The 20,659-nt window shown below is 43.2% G+C and overlaps 1 protein-coding gene across 1 annotated transcript in view; it reads right to left on the reverse strand.

The window, feature by feature from the left end:
- Nucleotides 1-20,557, reverse strand: part of LOC104495751 (transmembrane protein 2-like) — a 47,643-nt gene extending 27,086 nt beyond the window's left edge. Inside the window, exons 1-13 of the mRNA XM_010138761.1 lie at nt 20,338-20,557; nt 19,844-20,032; nt 19,318-19,487; nt 18,242-18,451; nt 14,289-14,494; nt 12,150-12,219; nt 11,413-11,541; nt 10,310-10,395; nt 8,816-8,947; nt 8,660-8,695; nt 7,684-7,836; nt 5,663-5,840; nt 120-335 (exon numbers count right to left, since the gene is read on the reverse strand). Of these exons, the coding sequence (XP_010137063.1) occupies nt 120-335; nt 5,663-5,840; nt 7,684-7,836; nt 8,660-8,695; nt 8,816-8,947; nt 10,310-10,395; nt 11,413-11,541; nt 12,150-12,219; nt 14,289-14,494; nt 18,242-18,451; nt 19,318-19,487; nt 19,844-20,032; nt 20,338-20,557 (1,995 nt within the window). The remainder of the gene's footprint in view (nt 1-119; nt 336-5,662; nt 5,841-7,683; nt 7,837-8,659; nt 8,696-8,815; nt 8,948-10,309; nt 10,396-11,412; nt 11,542-12,149; nt 12,220-14,288; nt 14,495-18,241; nt 18,452-19,317; nt 19,488-19,843; nt 20,033-20,337) is intronic.
- Nucleotides 20,558-20,659: the final 102 nt, after the last annotated feature.

Raw genomic sequence — 20,659 nt, forward strand, 5'->3', positions numbered from 1 at the left:
TATTATCCACCTCTTACCTTACGGAGTGTTGAGTAGGTTTTACTCCATCACCTCTCAGCAGACTGTCTGAGGACACCCACCCAACACTCCCAGCGATGCTGTCTGTAGCCCCCCATTACCTGTGCAAATTTCCCGGTACACATCACCCCGTTCCAGCGTGGAACAGTCAAACATCCAGGATGACGTAGCAAATAGTTGTCGGCTCTGCCAATGAAAGTGTCCGGATACCCTGTCACTGAGCCATCCAGATCATGGAAGATAGATGTTTTGTCACCATCATTATCATTGTTTCCAAACCACTGGCCCGATCTTCCAAAAAACACTTTCAGTCCAACCTAGCAGGAGAAAATAAGAGGAAGAGTTACTGGTTAGCTGTAAGTAAGAACTTGGGTTTGCAGTGGTTTAACAGCCAAAACAGTGATACAGATGGAACTAGAAAGGTCTATTGCCTGAGTACAGAGTTTTGTTTTGTCTCATTTATTTAGAAAAATTTCTCGCTGTATTGGTTTTCCTTCTCATTTCTTAATCCCAGGAGATATTTTCACAGAAATGAGACTTTTTGTTCTTTGACACTCACCCACACAACCTTGTATTCCTTGAAATTTCACAGCAATAAATTGTGTGGTGGCAAAAGGAAGAGGATGACTCAAAGGGTAGGGAAGTACTGGAAGGTTATGAAATTTACTGAGGAATATCACAGCTGAGATTGAAGAAACTAGCTATTTGGTGAATTTTCTCATATATTTTCAATGGCTGTTCTAAGTGGTTCTGTAAGTGCCATTTTTTTCATATTTTTTCCTCCTAAAACCTTATAAAACTCATAGAAATGACAGCAATCCTTAGAACCGGCTCTTGTGCACATTCTAATATATCCCCTGAAGAGTTTTTTTAGGAAAAAGAAAGAACAGGAAGCAGCATTAGCCTCATTATGCATAGCTCTGTTTTCAAGATTTTTCAGTAGCTAAATAAAAGAATCTGCCCTGATATGAAAACCCAGGAAAACAAGGAAACTGCAGACGTTCGTCAAAAAAGCATGGAATATTTTAACGTCTGCAGAGAAAACTATTACAATGTGTGAAGATTAAGTTCTGAAATAACAAAAAAATAATTACCTCAGGTCAAGCACTCTGAATGAATCCTGCAGCAATGTGTATAAAAGCAGACAGCATAAATAGTGACTGGATCTCACCGACCCAAAGGATTGTAATTTGTTCCATTTAGCTCAACTAATTTTAATTGGAGTGTGCACATGAGCAAGAATTAGGGTCAGCAGGATTAGGCTGCAAGTTTACTAAGGGCTTTAAAGGCTTTATTTAAACAATAATAAACAGAACAGCTTAGGAGAATAGGAGAGTCATTGTGGTTCTGAGTTAGACGGAAAGTCCCATTGGCTTAAAAAGAATGACCACTGCAGCAAGAACTACTTGCAGAATAAAAGTCCTTATTTCTTTAAAATGAAATCAGAGCCTAGAACCATTTTTCTGCCTCCTCCTTGTCCGAGTCTCGTAAACACTTGAAGCAGTCTCATTTAAAGGAGGCTCAAACACATGGAAATTTAATGTGTATTTTTGAGTGTTTTAAAACCTTTTCTCACTGCTCCACAGGAAATTTTTGCCCAGAAGGCTGCTTGGCAAAGTAGAAGGATCCCAAACGTTGTTTTCTTTTTCTTTCATTTTAATTTATAAAAGACGAGATACTAAAAAAATGTAAACACTGTGCTGCAGCTCAAAGCTCCATTATAAATACTTTGTGACAGTGCATTTCTGGAGTTGAATATGAAAACGGGCACTTCACTGGGGAGGAGAACAAAGTCAGCTGTCCTTCAAAACAAACTAAAGCACAGCCAGTACAGCTTACGTTTGATTAACATTCTCAGTGCTAACATTCAGCAGCAGAAAGTCTGATGCTGACACTAATCTGATCTCTAATGTCCTCCTCTAAAAAGGCTGAAGGTCAGAAACAAAACGGAAATAAGTAGTGACGCTTCTTTGATCCATCTCAAGATTACCTTACTTTTGCATGCTGCAGGATAGGTGTGCACTGGGTGTGCAGTTACAGCTATGACATTACGTAAGGTGGACTCACATGAGCAAAGTCTGAGCTCATCAGGTGTTCTGCATGGAGCTAGGAATGAGCTAGAAGAGGGTGCAGAGACACGTCATGTCTAGCTACCTCTCTACTATTAACTGTCACTAGGCGTGGACTATCTGGGAGTGACGTAGTATAAAGGTTACTTGAATTACCTACCTGAAGCCTGACAGGGTGACCTGACAGATGGTGGTTATGTGAGTATCTCTTAGGAATATGCTAACTCAACTTGTCTAAAGTCAGCACACCTAACACACCTGCAGACAAGCCCTGAAGACCGCAGTGGAAACCATTTTCTATATTAAAAATAAATAATGTGCTGGAAAACAGCATAATAGCTTGAAACTTCTAAGATTCAAGCGTTGGCACAAGCTGCCAACAAAAGCCATGTCACTGTATCACTGTTATCATTTTAAGGAAACCACTTTCTACCAGTGTGAAGCTTCCTCTATTTGACGACTCATGGGCTCCATCCTCGTTAGCATGGCTTCTCCTCTGCTGGAGGGATGCAAGCCCTCACCCTGCAAGTTCCCTTTGGTCAGGAGGCTCTTCAGGATTGGGTTGGGGTTTTTTTCTGCCCTTTTTTTCAGGGGATAACAAACTTGCAATTTATCTTAGTCTCTGCTTTTCTTTTTCGCGTCATGAACTGTTGGCTAACTTCTGCTTTGATGCAGAAACCCAGCACTAAGACAACACAGGCTAAACATAGTAAAGACAACATTAGAAAGGTCCCTTCTCTTAGCTAGGCAGAAGTGCAATCCCATGGGAGCTGCTGGACCACAGCCGCCAGAAAACAGTGCTGGCCCCTCTGAGCTCTTCTGGGGACAACAAACCCACCCAACACAACCCACTGGGATTTCCTTCACACAAGTAATTTCAGAGACGCCATAGTGCTGGCACAGCTAGGAGTAGAATAGACTTGAATCCACCCTAAGCTCCTGGATGCAGGGAAAAACCAGAGGGACTGTTAGCAATGGATGTGAATTGAGACAGTTTGTGAGTCTTCTGTACCTGCTAGAGGTGGCCTTGTTCACAGGATCCCCACAGGTCACGTACAGCCTCTTGCTCCTCACCTCACTCTACAGGAGCTGTGCAGCACCAGGACAGAGGGATGAATGGGCTGCTATGTTGTGACTAAAAAGAGATACGTCAGGTCTCCTAAGAAATCATGCACAAGTGCCCTGTTTGGGCACGGCTCTGTTCTGGGCTGGAGCCATCTCCTTGAGCCCTCCAAGTCCTACTGACTGGCAGTAACCAGATCTACGGGGGACTGCAACCATCAGTCAAGCCCTCAGCTGAGTTAAGACCATCTACTGCTATGAAATAACTTTGACAAAGCACCTTTCTCAAGCAAACAAACAGACAGGCCTGGCAATAACATTGCTATTGGTAAATGTACAGATATCTTCATACGTGAGACTTCGGTTTGACAATGGGAAGGCAGCTAGAATACACTTTGTGGGTTGTAATGTTTAAATCTTCTGTTCTACTCGACTGTTATGCTGGAACCAAACAAGACCTGACTGGCTTCATTATTTTGTTGTCTAACCAATCTGCTGATTAGTCTGATTAGTTATACAATTACTCCTTCAGCATGACTAACAGTTTTGTCATCACTAAACAACTTGTGGTAATGTTTAATTTCTTCTTTAAAAAACAACTGTAAAATTATTGTCCTTTAGGGAATTAGTACTTAGCTACCCTTTAAAAAGTAATAAAGTGAAGCCTGGAGATGGAAAATTAATTAAAAGTGTCTACAGGCCCTATCGTAACTAGTCAAAGACATATTGTCCCACGTAGCAATTAGCAACAAAACAATAAACTAACTGTGGTCCTTCAAGTCTGAAATCTGATTTAGCACATATGGGTTCAATCCAGACAAAACAGAATCAAAGCGAAAAGTGCTGGGATGTGGGCGGTTACAAACATAAGTAGTTTTTAAGCTGGCAAAATACCGACTTTAGAAATCGATATTTCTTGGAAATGTCCATACAATAAGTAATTATTGGGATAATGTTGTTATTTTTTTTTTTTGTAATAGGCTGACACTATACCATTTTAATTTGCTCTGCGAAATCGATATTTCTTGGAAATGTCCATACAATAAGTAATTATTGGGATAATGTTGTTATTTTTTTTTTTTTGTAATAGGCTGACACTATACCATTTTAATTTGCTCTGCAGAAGTATTTACTAGGTCTTCTACCATTTTTACCTTGAAAACCTCAGGTCTTAAAGGTGTTGCAGTACTAAACTGCTTCTCAGACATAGAATGCTGGGATATTCAACAGGCTCATCGGCCTCAAGTGGTGCAACTGTATGAAAGAGCTGCATTTGCAGCCCTTCAAGATGTAATCACCACTTTGCTGATGCGCACAGATATCTGTTTGAAATCACTCTGTTGGACAAGGTCCTACAGCCATTACTGGAGGAAAATTTTCACTCCCTTCCATTCCACTGACCAAACTTTTTCAAAATACATTTTTCTCTAAGCTCCCCTCCCCAGTTCCGGTTGATTTTCTCACTCATGTTACCCATGGTTATCTTATAACCATTTCCCCAAGGGAGGACATAAAGAAGATACAGCAAATTAGCCCTTATTCTTGTTCCAAGGGTCCCTAAAGCATCTGAGGTAATGAAGATCTCTTTACCGAAGTGCTCAGGAACTGTGTTTTCTTTAGAGGAGCAGTCAAGTGACTGCAATCAGCGTCACCCTCTCATGAAATACCCTCCTGTTGTTGGTCTGAAGTGTAACAGAGAGGGGACAGACAAACTAACTGCTTGCCAGAGGGAGTGATATTGGTCAATCCCAGAGCAATGGAAATTTTCCTGAAGATAAAGCCAAACCTCAAGCCAAAGTTACTACAGTTCATGGACTTCCTAACAAGCATGGACGTTGTTTGAAAAAAGCTAAGGAGAGGTTATGATCCCTGGGAGCGAGCCAGGTGGAATCTATCATTTCCCAAGCCAAGTGTGCAGGGCCAGGATCCCTGCAGGAATCCAGGACGAGAACTGGAATTGCTCAGCATCCTAAGGCTCCTCTCCAAGGCAGAGATACAGAGCTCCATTCTCCTGTCACTGCTCAAGGGAAGTCCCTGTTGTGCTCAACAGGAATTTCACTGCTGATCCCAGAAACTGGGTCATGGTTTTGCTTCAAAGTTCATTTGCTGTTTCTGTGTAAGAATTGTATTGCAGCTTACTGTCTCCTGACATCGCGTTTGTGTTCCTTTCTACCTCTGAGGCAGGTCCTCACCAGGTCCTCAGCATATATAAGCTGGTAATGCTGCACCTGCTAAGAGTGGTGATCTGGCTCTCTGGTTACAAGGTGAAACTTTCCTCTAACACAGATTTTTTTATGTATGTCTTCCCAGGCATAAAACACTGTCACGTTTTACTGGCTTACAAATAAACTTCATTTAAAAAAAAAAAGGGTTTCAAAATGAATTGATGGTATGCACCAATGTAACATGCACCACTGTTTGGAAATTCCTGCTCTAGGATAGATCTCTCGCTGCTTCTAAAAACTTCAAAAACTTGCACACTAGTAGCACACATTTCTGCTTTTCTTACTTACACTTTTCTCCATCAGAATCTGGGACACGTTATTCTGTGGGCTTATCTGCCAGGAGTTTTTCATGAAGAATCCAATGGCACTTGAGTATCTGTCAACAGTCGGGGTGAACTTCTTGAAAGTGCATTTTGCCATCCTGACAGGCCCATCATAAATCTGGAATCCACGAATAGGGAATGTCCTGTGAGATTTAAAAACAAAAATAGTCTTGTGTTAATTGCTTGGCCAAACTCTGTTTTCTCCTGGAGGCACAGAAATATATTAACAAGTAATTAAACCACCTTTTCCTTCCCAAATCGGAGATCTGGACACTCATCACACAGCTAACGGAAGATGAACTCTGCTGAACATCATCTACTGGATAATATTCAAGAGCCAAAAAAAAAACCCTCAGAAGCTCATCTAAGGTTTGTAAGCTGATGTAAAGCAGTTCAAAACCCTTGTCCCCAGCCACTCAGGAGGTCAACACCACAAGGAAGACCCAAAGGGCTGTGTGGCAGCATTGCCATCAGGTTCCCTATTCGAGGATAGACAGGTCTCTCAGGAAAACATCAGTGTGATTGAAAAAATTAGATCAGTCAGACTCCCTGGAGGGAAGTATCTCTTTGCAAGCAAGTATGAAGCAGTGCAGCACAGCTTCTCCTCTCCCTACAAGCCATTTCACAGGAGATCCCTAGAAGATACTGTGCACAGAAAAGCAATTTCTGCTGTATTGCTGTGGACATGTTGTACATGTTCAACAGCATTGAAGGAGACACTACAGGAGTCACAGGTAAGGACCTGCCCCTTCCATGGTTTGTTTTGAGAAGGTGCCAAGTTTTGCTGGCCCTGGCTGTATTTGATTAAAGGGTGGCCTGCATCAGCTTCACAGGTGGCAATGAAGCTGGCTAGTAGCTAGAATGGTAGGTCAATGTCTACTGAGTCCAGAAAGAGTTGTTCAGACATGAAAGCCACAGAGCAGACAGCACACGGGCACAGGCTCTCTCCAGCCTGGGGGTCACTGAGGCCCAGAATCCTCCCCAGCCCTGATGATTATTCTTACTGGTTGGCTCCAGAGATCCAGAAACACTTTGCCAATTAGAAAAACCAGGCACAAACAGGGGGTTTTGACCAAATCTTCTTCAATTTACAGAGCTATTATCCCAGTAGCTGGCTCTGGTACCACCCCTACACCCTGTTTTTTTCACTATGGTGTAATGAAAGGACAAATATCAGGCAATTTGGAGCAATCCTTTCCAAGAGTATCTTGCTCAATAATATCACAAGTGATTGGAAACTGCAAAGAAGTTTTTTTGTGATTGCAATTAAAATAACACCTCCAGTAACAACTGAGGACAGCTCTGGTAACTCTTGCTATCCTACACAGATCTAATTCCTGTGCCAGTCACGGCTGAGTCGGGAGGTCAGGGCTGTCTGCTGAGTACTGCTTATTACTTAATTTTATACTCCTCGTAGAGGGTTTAACAGCTGGTGAGCATCACCAAAAACATACATTAGGGTTAGAACTTAGGCTTGGGGAAGCACACCTTGCTAGGTGTACGTGGGTAGGCACCACAGTTGCTAGACAGGGGGCTGTGCTGCTATCAAAACAGAAAATAACATACAGCTATTGAAAGAGAAATAAGATGCAGTGATGAAAAATGGTTTCTCCTTTGTCAAACCAGTCATGTTTGCCCAGCTACTCCGGCAGGAGGGATGGTGGCACGGTGTATGGGAGCTGTGCCATCAACTCGATGCTGTGCTACTGAAGCACTGCACAAAAGCCATTCAGTATCTTTCATGTTCTTGAAGCCATTCTCCAGTGACTAATAAATTAAGCAGAAAATTAAATCAAACACATTCAGTCAAGAATGCTCTCAAGCTGTTGGCCTGAAGAGTGAGTTTATTCCGATGCTTATTATTTCTGGCCTGCACAATAATTTAAACACCCAGTATAAATTACTCATTCGTAGTCACATTAATTCCTGAGGCTTTTCTTCTAGCTCCTGTTAACACCAAGAAAAAATGGCAGAAGAACAACTCACTTGTTTCTGGGCAGCGTTCTGTATTCTCCATTTGCCCCTTTCCCCCAGTAGCTGTTTTGGCCTCCCTGGGAGCCAAAGTTGCTGCTTTCTCCAACAAAAATTGAACGTGTAACCTCCAGGCTGGAGCCTTCATCTGTTGGGAAAGTCCCATCACTACAAGCAAAGAAACGCCAGGTGAATATGCAGCACGGCATAACCAATTAATTAACACTTTTGACTATACCACAGACATAGCAGAATTTCTTCCTTAATTTGGAAAAAAAAAGTGCACGCACCAGTATAACAGCCTGCTTTAAAATCTCTTTAGAAACCAGCAAGTTAGTGCCAAGGCAGCTTAGTGCTTGGGTATCGCTAATACAGGTAACTTAGTCTCAGTAACCAGCTCTACCCTGCATGTATATAATTGCTCTATACTGAGATGCTTTCCCACATTTTTAGATACACCCCTGAAACAAGAGCTAAATATCACTGATTCTCATTGCCAGCAGCAGGCTTTGCATATGGCTTTTTCTTTTTTTTTTCAAGTCTTTTGCAAGAGGGGTTTTGATGAGAGCAGCAGGACTGTGGTAGACACCAGCAGAGGAGGCAGGAGACCTGCTGTGCCACCATGTGGGACCATCCCAGCTACCCTGTCCTGGCAGTACGTGAGCAATGCTGCTCCACTGGGCCAGAGCAGAAGAAACGTGTCCCTGAATGCAGAGTCAGATGTTTAGTCTACTGGTTCAGGACCTACACTCCAAAAGGAAATATTCAGCCATTACAATGTATTCCCCAGACACGCTGAGGCAAGAAGAGTGAAAGGCTAAATTGCCTCTTGTATTAACGGCTGCGCAGGGACCTCTTGATGTGGTCTGGGAGGGAAATGTGAGATTTTTTCATGTCTTACAGTAATTACCAGGGGAGTGTCTCAGCATTCATTCGTGAGCCTGGTACATTGTGGGGGAAAACGAGAAGAAGATCCATTTTAAGAAATTACCTTGCCAGAGTGAGTCCAATTCCATTGTCTGAAAACCTGAGACAGAAGAAACACAATGGTGTAAATGATGAGGCATGTCTGCAGTGACTTTGGCCTACAGACCGATTTATGTCTGCCGTGGGGGGAACGATATAACACATAATTACAGTAACCTACCCTGAGTTGCAGAAAATAATGTCGCCGCCCCTGGCCCAGGCCCCGTGGTCATTATTTTTAAAAGCAATAAGACCATTGATCACAGCAGGAACTCGCGGCTTTTCAGGATCAGCATCTTGGTGTGGATGAAACCTGAAGCAAGGAGCTAAGTTAATGTGGCACAGGAGACACAGGAATCGACCTCAGATAGAGGGGGCCATGCCCAGCACACCCCATTTGGCTTCCAAATACTGGTGTGATGAGCCTAAAGAGGTGATATGCCCTGTATCAGAGTCAGGCTATTAGCTTGATTTAATTTCTGTGCTTTGGTACAAAGCAGAAAACAAGAAATGTTCATAAGGTTGAAATTCTGGTCCCAGCGAACTCAACCAGTGATCTCTCAATAGACTTCAACAGGCCCAGAGCTACCCATTAATTTGATTCAGTGTGATTTAGCGGCATAGAAAACATTTTTCCCAAGTCACTGGGGTCCTTTTGTAATTGTCCTTACAAGGCCCATTGAGAATCCCTGGGTTGATGCTAGAAAATCAATCAGGCACTTTCAAGAATCTCATTCAACAAAGATAATGGAGTAATTGGAGCTGTTTTCCTTGTGTGTACAGACCAGACCTCCACATGCTTCTGTCTCTGCTGAAAGAGAAGCTGTCAAGAGAAAAGGATTTGCCCTGGGAACTGTGTGATTCTCAATTACTTGCAGGCCACAGTGGCTGTTAACGATAGAGTTGTGCCACGTTCAGGAAAAAATCAGCACTGCTTTTTCTGAGTCTACCCTCTCTCCCTCCTTCTTCCCTCTGAGGTGCTACGGGACCTGCCTCCTCAGTGCCTGAGGGGATGACCCTGACATCTGAGGGAAGGCTCACAGAGGCACACAAAGTCACCCTTTCCTTTCAGCCATAAGGGAGCATCATCTGTGGCACTGACAGGGTATGATGGAGGAGGAAAAAAGCCAAGGCTTGACCAGGAGCAGAGGGTGGTTTCCTCCAGAGCCTCCTCACGTAAACCCATAGGGCTGCAGTGAGCAAGAAAACAGCCTTTATTTACTTGTTTCCACTCTGCAAAAGGAAACTTAGAAGTTTTAAAGCAGCTGACAAAAAGCTTTGAGGCTACTTTATTTTCCTCATTAATCCTAGACCAGACTCAGCAGCTTCTTACATCATCTTTCAGATGTAAGTTCTTCTAAGTAATGAATAAGAAATGTTGGTGTTTACAAACACGCTAATAGACTAATGGGATCTGGATCCCTTTCCACATGCTTCACTGTACAGTCCTCATAACCCCAAGTGCGCCTGTATCATTTTTGGTCAGCAATAACATAAATAATTCAGTGCAGAGCAATGAAGAATTTGCCTCTACACATCAGAGATAGCTTGTGTGTTTTTCTTCAGATGCCCCTGCCATAATGAGGCGGCTAAATTAATGATCTGCTAAATACAACGCAGAAGCCAAGAAGCAATACAGCTATCCAAAATACTTAGCCATATAGCACAAGCTTACCTGGCATTATCAAGAGTCAGATACTCTCTGGGATCTTCAGCGTTGGCTCTTGTTGCCTTCACTCCCTTTCCAATGAACAAACCAGCCTGAAAATGCACCACTCCAGTTATTTAACAGACCTCCCAACACTGACTAGAGGTCGCAGATTTTTATCAAAGAACATGGGCAGCCAGTGCAAGCAGGCACAGTGAGCGCCTGCAGCCTGGGCTTTCTCTTCCCTTTCAGTGTCACTTGGCACTGCTCTGCATGACATGAGCACAGGATGTAGCACGCTGAGGCCAGGACAGAGCCTGCCCTGCCATATGTTATGCATCAGCATCTAGGGCTGTCTTCTGACCCAAAGCAAGGCACGGCACTCCCACTCTCTCTCTCCCTCGCAGAAAGCAGTAAGGGATTCTGCCAAGCTCTTGATAACTTTTTGGAAAAACAATGCTGTTAAGAATAAGGCTTTAAATAAAGAGTGACGAGTCCCCCGACAGTCAAAAAAGAACATGAGCTGTTGTAGCCAACTTAAAGACTTGGGCTAGAGCAGCAGCTCCCATGGACCAAGATGTAAAATATACAAGGCACGGAGAACAGCACTGATTTCAATCTAGAATCCTGAGAAATAAACTAAAAATGCTTTTTATAGCTTACAGGTTACGTTTTCATGTCAACAGTATACTTGGGGGGAAGTGTTTTTCTTGGACTTACCCTTGAATTTTTGGTCTCATTTTTCAAAGGTGATGAGCAGGCCACGGCACAAATGACTTTTGCACATCCCCCTATTTCCTTGCAGCACTGTGGCCAACAGCAGTGCTCAGTGACCTACCTGTCATTCCCTAAATCTCACTGAGTTGTAGGTGTACCTATGGCCTGGGCACATCCCCTCTAACACAGGCACCCAAGTCACGTGCCTGAAATGGGACCCCCATTCTGCTCAGCTCCTTCTTTAATCATTACAAAGAGCATCACTCCCAAAAGCTGACTGTATCCTGATACAGTGTTAAAGGTTCTTTATCACAATGTAAGACACCCGTGGTCACCTGATTTCAGAGTACCACACGGTCAGCCCTATGCCATGCTATTATGTTAATAGGAACATATAAAAATCATCCACATGCCTTGAAATTGGAGTGGACTCTGTTGTTGTAAAATACTCCCAAGGGGGTGTGCTCAGCCTGTCCCTCTGGATATTGCCCCTCGGACTGTCCAGTGGGCACCCGGTGAAAGATGTACCATATCCCGACATCCTAAAAGACAAAAGGAGGTCTGAGAAACGGGACACTGCAATTAACGATACAGGTTATCTGGGAAACTTGGGGTTTCCCATTCAGATTTCTAACCTGAGCCTGCCAAACATGCGAGTCCCAAGGGACACACAGCAGCCCGTACGCTTACACCTCTCACTTTACCCTTTGGCATGCACAGTGGGTCCCCGGAGCACACACACATGGGTTTTAAAAATGCATATATTGTGGGGGTTTACTAGAAAGCACAGCCTTCTCTGGACAGGCACATTAAACACAAACATGATTTGGGTAAACAACAGAGATAATAGCAAGGACTGGGTATATATTTATATATAGAAATATAACATTTTATTGGGCATTTAACTATTAACTACTAATAAAAATCAACATTTGCTAAAAGACATCACACATTGTTTCCAGCCACAGCTGTGAGAGAAATCAGCATGAAAACTCTAGGCAAATACATGTCCTTAACAGAGACAAAATACATAGCCAAATTTTACAATGGCTTACTAAAAGTTCATTGCCCTCGCACTAATGACATCAATAAGAGCAGAATATATGGGAACTGCAGGCAAAGCCTAGCTCTTGCCATTAAATGATTTTACCTGAGCACCAGCTGCTGCATTCTCTATTAAGTTGTTGTTTGGATTTGCAATCCAGAATGTGCTGACAGCCCTGAAAAATCAGAATCAAAATGATCCTAAGCAGTTACCAAACGGGAAGGGATACATTTTCATAGCACTGCACTGGACTTGAGCCACAACTCTCCTATTGACTTTAAAACTCCACACAACCTTTTAATGATACTCTTTAAGGAAAAGAAACCAACTAGTAATGTCAGACATATTCATTTATGGAGCCACATGCTGAACCTACTGTAAATTATATAAGACTGTTAAATGCAGCTTAAGGAAACCCAATGTCTTTTTTTTTCTTTTTCTTTTTTTTTTTTTTTTTAGCAGCTTTGGAAAATGCCTGAAAAGTGAACTTCTGGTTTGTTTTTTTGAACTTCAGAGGCAATGGCAGGAGGTAGAGAATTCTGTATGGATTTATGAAGCTTCTATGTGGAAAACAAAACAAATGTCCTTGCCAGCTGCAAGTGGCTCATCAAGCAGGAGATTAAGGAGATAGATATTATTTTGAGGTTTCTTCAGATAAGGAGTTTTTGCTTCAGAGGGAAGATCAGTAGTGGCACAAACAGAAGCCAGCTACAGCTATGACAACATTGTCATCTGTCACCTTACTTTGTGCCCTGGTTTCAGCTGGGATAGAGTTAATTTTCTTCCTAGTAGCTGGTACAGTGCTGTGGTTTGATTTAGGGTGAGAATAATGCTGATAACACACTGATGTGTTAGTTGTTGCTAAGCAGTGTTTACACTAAGTCAAGGACTCTCCAGCTCCTCACACCACCCCACCAGTGAGTAGGCTGGGGGTACAAGAAGCTGGAAGGAGACACAACTGAGACAGCTGACCCCAACTGACCAAAGGGATGTCCTACACCATATGACATCACGCTCAGCATATAAACTAGGGGGAAAGCTGGCCAGGGGCCACTGCTCAGGAACTGGCTGGGCATCGGTCAGCAGGTGGTGAGCAACTAATTATATTATTATTATTATTATTATTATGGTTAAACTGTACTTCTTTTTCCCCCCAATTCTCTCCCCATCCCACTGGTGGGAAGGGGTGGAGTGAGCGAGCAGCTCTGTGGCATTTAGCTGCCTGCCAGGTTAAACCACAACAATTTGATAACATCTTTTACAGTAATAAAGACCACATGTAAAAACACTGTAAACATTTTCTCATGACTGTACCAATTAATCTGATCATTCTAAGCAGAAGGTCTCAGTTTTTATCCACCTTAATTACTACCTAATCAAGAATCCACACTCCTTTGGATTAACAGAACCACTAAAAAGGTGCAAAATAAACCTGTATTAACCATACAAGCAACCTTAGTATTTCAGCAGCAATAATTGTAATCAATTCCATGGGATTATTTACATAAATTAAAATAAGTAGAGTCTAGCTGCTGCATCCTCTTCCTGAAAGTGTGAAAATAAATGTTTCTTTGGCTAAACTCTGTTCTTGCTTGCTAACACTAGCCAGACCAACACCTGGGTCTTCAAGGCACAGTTGTTACAGCTCAGAAGCTAACTTTGGTCAGCTATACTGCGATATTGCTTACTGTTAAATGATGTGCACTGCAGTTTATGCTAATCCCTGTATTCTCAATAAATCTCCTAAGGCATTCCAGATATTCAAGCACTCATGTACTATTGACCAATTTACTCTAGATGTTCCAGCCCCAATTCAACCCTGGTGAAAAAAGGCAAAAACTCCTGTTGTAATAAGTGCTATTTTTGCCAGCCTATACCAGGGCTGAAGTAACTTGCATTTATCAGAAAGATTTCATGAAGCCTTCACCATCCTGCTTGAAAAGAATCGAAAGAGGTTCAGAAATGAACAAAGTTCTCTACTGTATTTATGATTTTCAGGAAACAGTGACAGGAATAACCAGCAGCAAATGTTCCTTGCTTAGGATTCATGTGGGTATTAATGGATACCGTCACACGCAAAACATGGTCAAGGAGCTAAACTGTCTTAAAACAATCGGAAAAGCTACACTTTTTCATTTAATATCAAATAGCACCTTTCAAAAGTTTTGCCACTGCATTCTTTGGGACCCAGCTATGAAGTACAATATAAGTGCAAAGCCGGACTACAGCTCCTGGAGCACTTACATGCAATCAGTGCTTGGCACTGGAACGTAACTCCCATAGACGTGGCTGCGGATAGCAAGGCACATAGCCTCATTGCGATCCGAAGGCAAGAGCGTCCCCGACCTCGTGACGAGGCCCAGGTTGTGATGAAATGTATTGCGCTGCTCCGTCCCATCTTCCAGGAAGAAACAGTGCCCCAGAGTGTCATAGCCAATGGTGTCCTTAACCTGGAAAAAAAGGTATACAGGCCATAGATCACAATGTTAACAGCAGGAGCAACTATGACTGATGTGATCTGCTTTTCAATAAATTCCTCAGACACTCATGGAGTTGTTTCACCACCCCTCTGCACAGCAAGAAGTGCTCCAGAGGCACCAGTCTGGAGGTAACTCTAACTACATGCAGTTTGCATAACTGGGGACTGATCTTACACACAGAAACCGCTATTAAAATTACCCCAAGGAAGATCACATGCATAATTACAGGAAAATTACAAAGTAAAACTGCCCTCAGCTTTGAGAGAGAATATTTGATTCAGTGTCACAGAGTGATTATCTATGTAAAGATAAGTGTGCATCACACGATAAACCAACAAGTCAGGATGGTTAATCCAGAAATTTTCATGACTGCAACACTTCCCAAATAAGAAATGCTTTAAAATGCTCCATGTGGAGTAATTTACATTAACAAGGTTTCTGTTCTTTCTTCTCCACTCTCAGAAGGTGCAGGGCCACTTCATTCCTGTAACAATCAGCTTGGGCAATGATGGTATTTTACTGTCTCAGCCTATTTAATATTAATTGACATGCACAGGGATATTGCATTAAACCCTAATTTGACCACAAGGGCTTAGCACAAGCCTCCTTTGATGTAAAAATCTTACGGCGATAAGCTCAGAAATCCTTCTTCTAAATGTAAATACTACATCAGGCTAGTTTAAACACCGCCTATTTGTTACTAAATCTTACTGAAACCTTAACTTTGTACTCAAATGATCCCTGTCAGCGTATTTATTCTCTCTTCAGGCATACAAGATTCCTGTTGACGTCAGAGTTATGTCCGTGTAAGACTGCAAGATTAACTAATATTAACATACTTGGTTATTTCTGCATGCAGAGGGATACTTGAACTAAATCCATTTCAGGTTCATATCCTGTGATTTTCCCTTAATGGGCTGCAACTGTACGTAACATCTGGAGTCACAAACAGTATAGTCCCTGTAGGTGCATCTCTGCTGAATGTCACTGTTTTCCTGGCAGTTACCCCTCAAAGTTGTCATCTGCTGCTCCTGTGTCTGCTCTAATGAGGTGTTCAAGAGAGAATTAAAAATAAGGCACAACACAACCAAGCATCCAGCTCCTAACTGAAACATTTTCGGAAATCCACTGAGACCCTGCACAGTAGTTCAGGGTGACAGAGAATCTTCATGCAGAGACACCGAACGTGTCGCTACCACCTGAGTCTTGGAGATACAGATAGGAAATGGATTTAGAGAACAAGTGTCCTTGCCAACCTGCTAAGAACAGTAAACCTGGCCACTTCTACCCTTCCAAACGATGCACAGAAACTGTGCTAAGGAGGCCATGGAAGAGTATTTTTGGAATGAAACCATAACAACAAACCGCTCGCTGTTTTAAACAGCATTTCAGTTTGTAGAGTTTCATTCTTCTGGATTTAGCTGAAGTTTGGCTAATCTGTGCTTCAGACAGCTGCATTAAAAACCAGCCTTGTCTCCAAAACTTTAATTAATATGATTAGTCACAGCTTCAGAAACACATGGCAGCCCTGAAAACTTACATACAGGAAACTATACTGATCATTCTTCTAACCAGAAATGATCTAATGTGAAGATCACTTCCATTTGCACTGAACGATAAGGGTCCATGCCATCAGATCAAAAGCCCAATCACTGATCAATGCTGGCGTACCACAGCTAGAAACTACAAGCTTGGAAACGAGCCCACCTGCAGCACTGTGACAGTAGCATTTTACTGTACGTGCTGGCACGATACACTGTCCGCAACACGGGCTGCAGCTCCGCTGGGGTGTCCAGCACCAGCTGATTAAAATGCCTCTAAACACTGAATTATATATAGTTCAGCAACACAATATAAGTGACCTTTATGCACTGCAACGTTAGACATGAAAGACTACAGCGGTCTTCATACGCCTGACGTGTGCCAGGGCAGCAAGGGGCATGTTGCAGCCTGTGTCCCAGCCGCGGTGGGTAACCCAAGCTGCGCGCCCCGCTGCTGCTGGCTGGCAAAGCGGCACAAGGCTGGCACGCAGGAGCAGCAGATGGGAGAAGGGCCTCGCAGACAGCGCCGTATGACCTGGACACAGCAAAGCACAAACAACAGCACTCCAGCAATGTGCTTCTAAAATTACATCCTCTAAACCATCAAGACAGGAGGGATGAAAAAACCACCTATCTATCTGGTTTGTTCTGCCTCAGGGGCTGGAGTTCCATAATCTGATGCTAAAACAGGTATCCGTCCACGTTGTTTAACTGCCGTGCTCTGACACACATGCTCTTCTCCGGAACTGCAAATTATCTCAATTTATTTTAAAGCAAGGCTTTCTTCTATGTTTTAATTACTCTTTATCTACGTGACCGTATTGAAACCACATGATTCTTCCACAGAATCACATATTTAACCTTTGCTATAAAATCTATTCACTGATTCATGGACACAAATCCCTCTGCAGTCACAGGCAGGGGAGCTGGATCTCACACTTGGATTCTTGATTTCACAACTATTGCGCCCCACGCATCCAGATAAATCCTTGACAACCTCATTTCTGATAAAGAGCAAGACCACACAGTTCTTCTCAGGACCAATATTAGCATAAGGCTTAATTTTTCATCCCAGGCAGGTTCGTTTAATTCCAGAGGTTTAATACCAATACGAGAAGAAAGCAAATTGAACTACATCCAAACATATTGGGCAAGTCTCCTGCAGCCTAAGGGCTCTGCACACAAAAGCAGGCTCCACAGCCAGAGCAAATCCCGTATACGAGAAGGCAATCATTACCTTGAGTGATTTGGACAATGTCAATCCAGTTCAGGACACATGAATAGTGCTCCCAGTTGCACAAGTCCAACATCACATTTTTTGTGAATTTATCCTTTCAGGGAGAACCTTTTCATGTGAGGGTCCCACCAGAGTACATCTATATCATGTCTTACAGAGCTTTGTGTCCAGGGCTGAGAAAAGGTTGTCAGGAAAAACACAGGAGGTCATGGATAGTTCAGGGAGTGTCTCTGCCTGAGCACACATCAGGTGCATGAGGAAATGCCCACAGACACCAAAACCCTGTTCAGGGTCCTGCAGAGCACACAGCAATCGGACATGTCAGGACTGCAGTAGCAATCTGTATTCTCCAGCTGGGACACGTATGGCTTTTCTGTGGGTTTTTTAAAGTTCCTCCCACAATGCCCTTGTGAGGATCTGGGTCAAAGCCAAGTTCCTGAGGGCTTTTCTGGCACTGAAGGGCTGTTTGGGTCTGTCCCTCTCCTATTTCATACCCTTTGTCATGTGAATATTTTTGGATGTATTTCACACAGCCCTGACTTGAACTACCCCTGTCTTTTTTCTCTCTTTTGCAAATTAAAGGTCCACTGCTTCAGTCAGGACCATTTAAAGTCCATTGCTTCAATTTTAAATGAAGGTTCCTATTATCACAAACTGTCCAAATAACTACGGCAAAGATTTCACTACATCTCATCACACCATTAATAATATTGATTAGGCAATACTAAGAACTTGAAATTTATTTCAAAGAGCTGCACTACCAGAACCACAGTCCTAACCTGAACACCAGTCAAATGAAGTTGACAGTCAGGACATTTCTTGGAGAAAAGATGCTTTGTTTCTATATTCTAATTTCTCTTTGCATCACAAATGGTTTTTACTGTTTAGCAGTGCCTAAGCAAAGAAATGAACTTGGTACTAATAAAATATGTTTCCTACCAGAAGGCCATGAGTTCCATGTATGGCAACACACCTAGAGAAGCAGTGGTGGATAGCCAGGTTGTCAAGGTACGTTGGGCGTTCATACCCTCCTCTCTCATCCACATCCTCAGCCAAGTGAAAATGCACAGGGTAACTGCCCAGGATTTGCTGCCCCATGTTCTTTAATTCCACTCCTGATATATGAACAGAGCTAAAATTCCTTAGGATCTGTTGAGACAAATGTAGATCCAAATAAGGCATTACAATATAAACACACACAGAAAGAAACACACTTTTCCCCCCTTCTCATTAGGCAACATGTTTGCGGAGTGAAACAGAGCCAGATCCCAGAAGGAGGTGTCAGCTCCCTGCTCTGACTCACGGCAGCGCAGCACCTCCGGAGCAGCGTGCCAGCAGCCTCGCACCTACGGGCACGGGGCTGCCCAGGACCAGTTGCCAAGCAGCACAGGCAGGGTTTAGCAACAGCCATGTGTGACATGGCTATAGGCAGAGCACTCCTGCCAGCTGCAGAAAGGGGTGGCATTTACCACCAGGCTCTATTTCCTGGCAGCTTTATCTCTGTCAAGTGATTTTAGGCCAGACCTGCACAGCTCCCCAATTTCCACCAGCTGGTAGAGAAGAAATTTTATACAAAGCTCCTGCAACAGCAAGACTTTGCACCTGCCCCCCAAGAACACGTGGGACAACTAAGAGGAAACAAGCACAAGAGGGCAAGACTCAGCACATCTCTGAGCCACAAAGAGATCAGGTTTGCTCTGCAGGAACCACGATTTCTTCAGTGACATCTCATGAACCCTGTAACTTCACACTGACTCTACTGACAGGGGTGCTCTAAAGAATCCCCTCTACCCTGGAGGAGGGTACGTTTTTGCATACACGAAGAAGAAAACGGCACAGACTCATTGCAAGTCTAGTTTTGCAAAAGGGGCCATTGAATTTTTACCTTCTTCGTAGACAAGTGTATTTTTTCCCCCAGATGCAATGGCAGTTTCATGCATTATATTGCTTGTTTACAAACCAGGAAAGAAACTCCCTGAAACCACCTACAGGCATATGCATCAAAAATTACTCACTTTAATATGTCCTCCAAATGTATCAAAGGAGAAAAACTGACACTGATTTTGGCCATAACAGGAGTCTTCCATTTCTCCTTGAATAAGAATATTTCTAGTCAGAAGACCAACTTCTGCCCTCATATCAACGCCGTCTATGACTTCTCCAATATGAAGATAAAGTGGGCTGCCTGTGAAAAATCAGAAACGTTTTTATTCAGGTGAGCACCACATCTTCACTATCTCATTGCTCTAAGCAAGTGCACACCTTTCCTTTAAGCAATGACCACATCTGGGGACATGGCCACTTCTCAGCATCTGATGCCAGAGGAGATCAGCTCTTCCCCTGGCTTCTAAAGAGGACTGCTGTCTCTGGTCAAACTTTCAAGTCCAAATATAATATTGGGGCCCTCAGATCACATGATGTTTATGTGCTTATGGGATAAAAGCTAGCTAAAAAGACAAGTGAATGTAGAATGTAAAAGACAAGACAACATAAATATAAAATATTTATAAAATATATCACCTTGATAAAAATACTTCATACCATCTATTTTCACTTGATTACTTTTACATTCAGGACAAGAAAGGAGATTAAACTCTTCAGCCTGGTGCATAGAATAATCTGTACTGGCAATGACAATCCGGTCGCCAGGTAACCAACTTGTAACCTCATCTGCCAAATGAAGAATTATTCCTTTGGCCACTTCCACTTTAAATCCATTATGAGGAACCCCTGGAAAATGAAGCAATCAATTATTTTTACTGTTGCACATGACAGAATCATGCAATTAGCCAAAGAGCACACCAGTTATCTGGATAACTGTGTGCAATAGAAGTGCTCTAGCTATCAAATATGTCAGTGTCATCTCTTTGCGGGCAGTTAAATGTTACTTTGTGGGAGTACTGCTGTTAGCTTGGTCACTGTCCATGTGAGCAAAAGACTACGCTATTATTATCACTGCACTGTTGGGATTCCCAGCAGCCGGAATAAGCAGAGCAAAGCAACAGAGGACAAGCAACTGTCAGGGAAGACTAAACCTTTTATCCATCCACTGAAAGCCGTAACAGTAAAACGGGTGCCATCGTAGGTAAGGAAGTCTCTCTGGGCCACGACTAACCCCGTTGTTCCATTCCCGTGATACTCCCGTTTGCCTTCTGCTGCGGAAAGCTGATCCCCTCCGAGGATCCCCACCAGTGCCCAGGGCTGCCTGGAGGAGACCGGGAAGGAGCAAGGCGAGTGACAGCCCGAACCCTCCATCCTCCAAAGAGCTTGGGCAGCACTTGGCCTCCCCCCTCCTCTCCCTCCCTCCCCCGGCCCGGGGTGTCCGCCGGGGCCGGCGGAGCCCCCGGTCGCGCCCCT

Source organism: Buceros rhinoceros, unplaced genomic scaffold, assembly GCF_000710305.1.
Source record: "Buceros rhinoceros silvestris isolate BGI_N320 unplaced genomic scaffold, ASM71030v1 scaffold1196, whole genome shotgun sequence".
Taxonomy (NCBI): Eukaryota; Metazoa; Chordata; class Aves; order Bucerotiformes; family Bucerotidae; genus Buceros; species Buceros rhinoceros.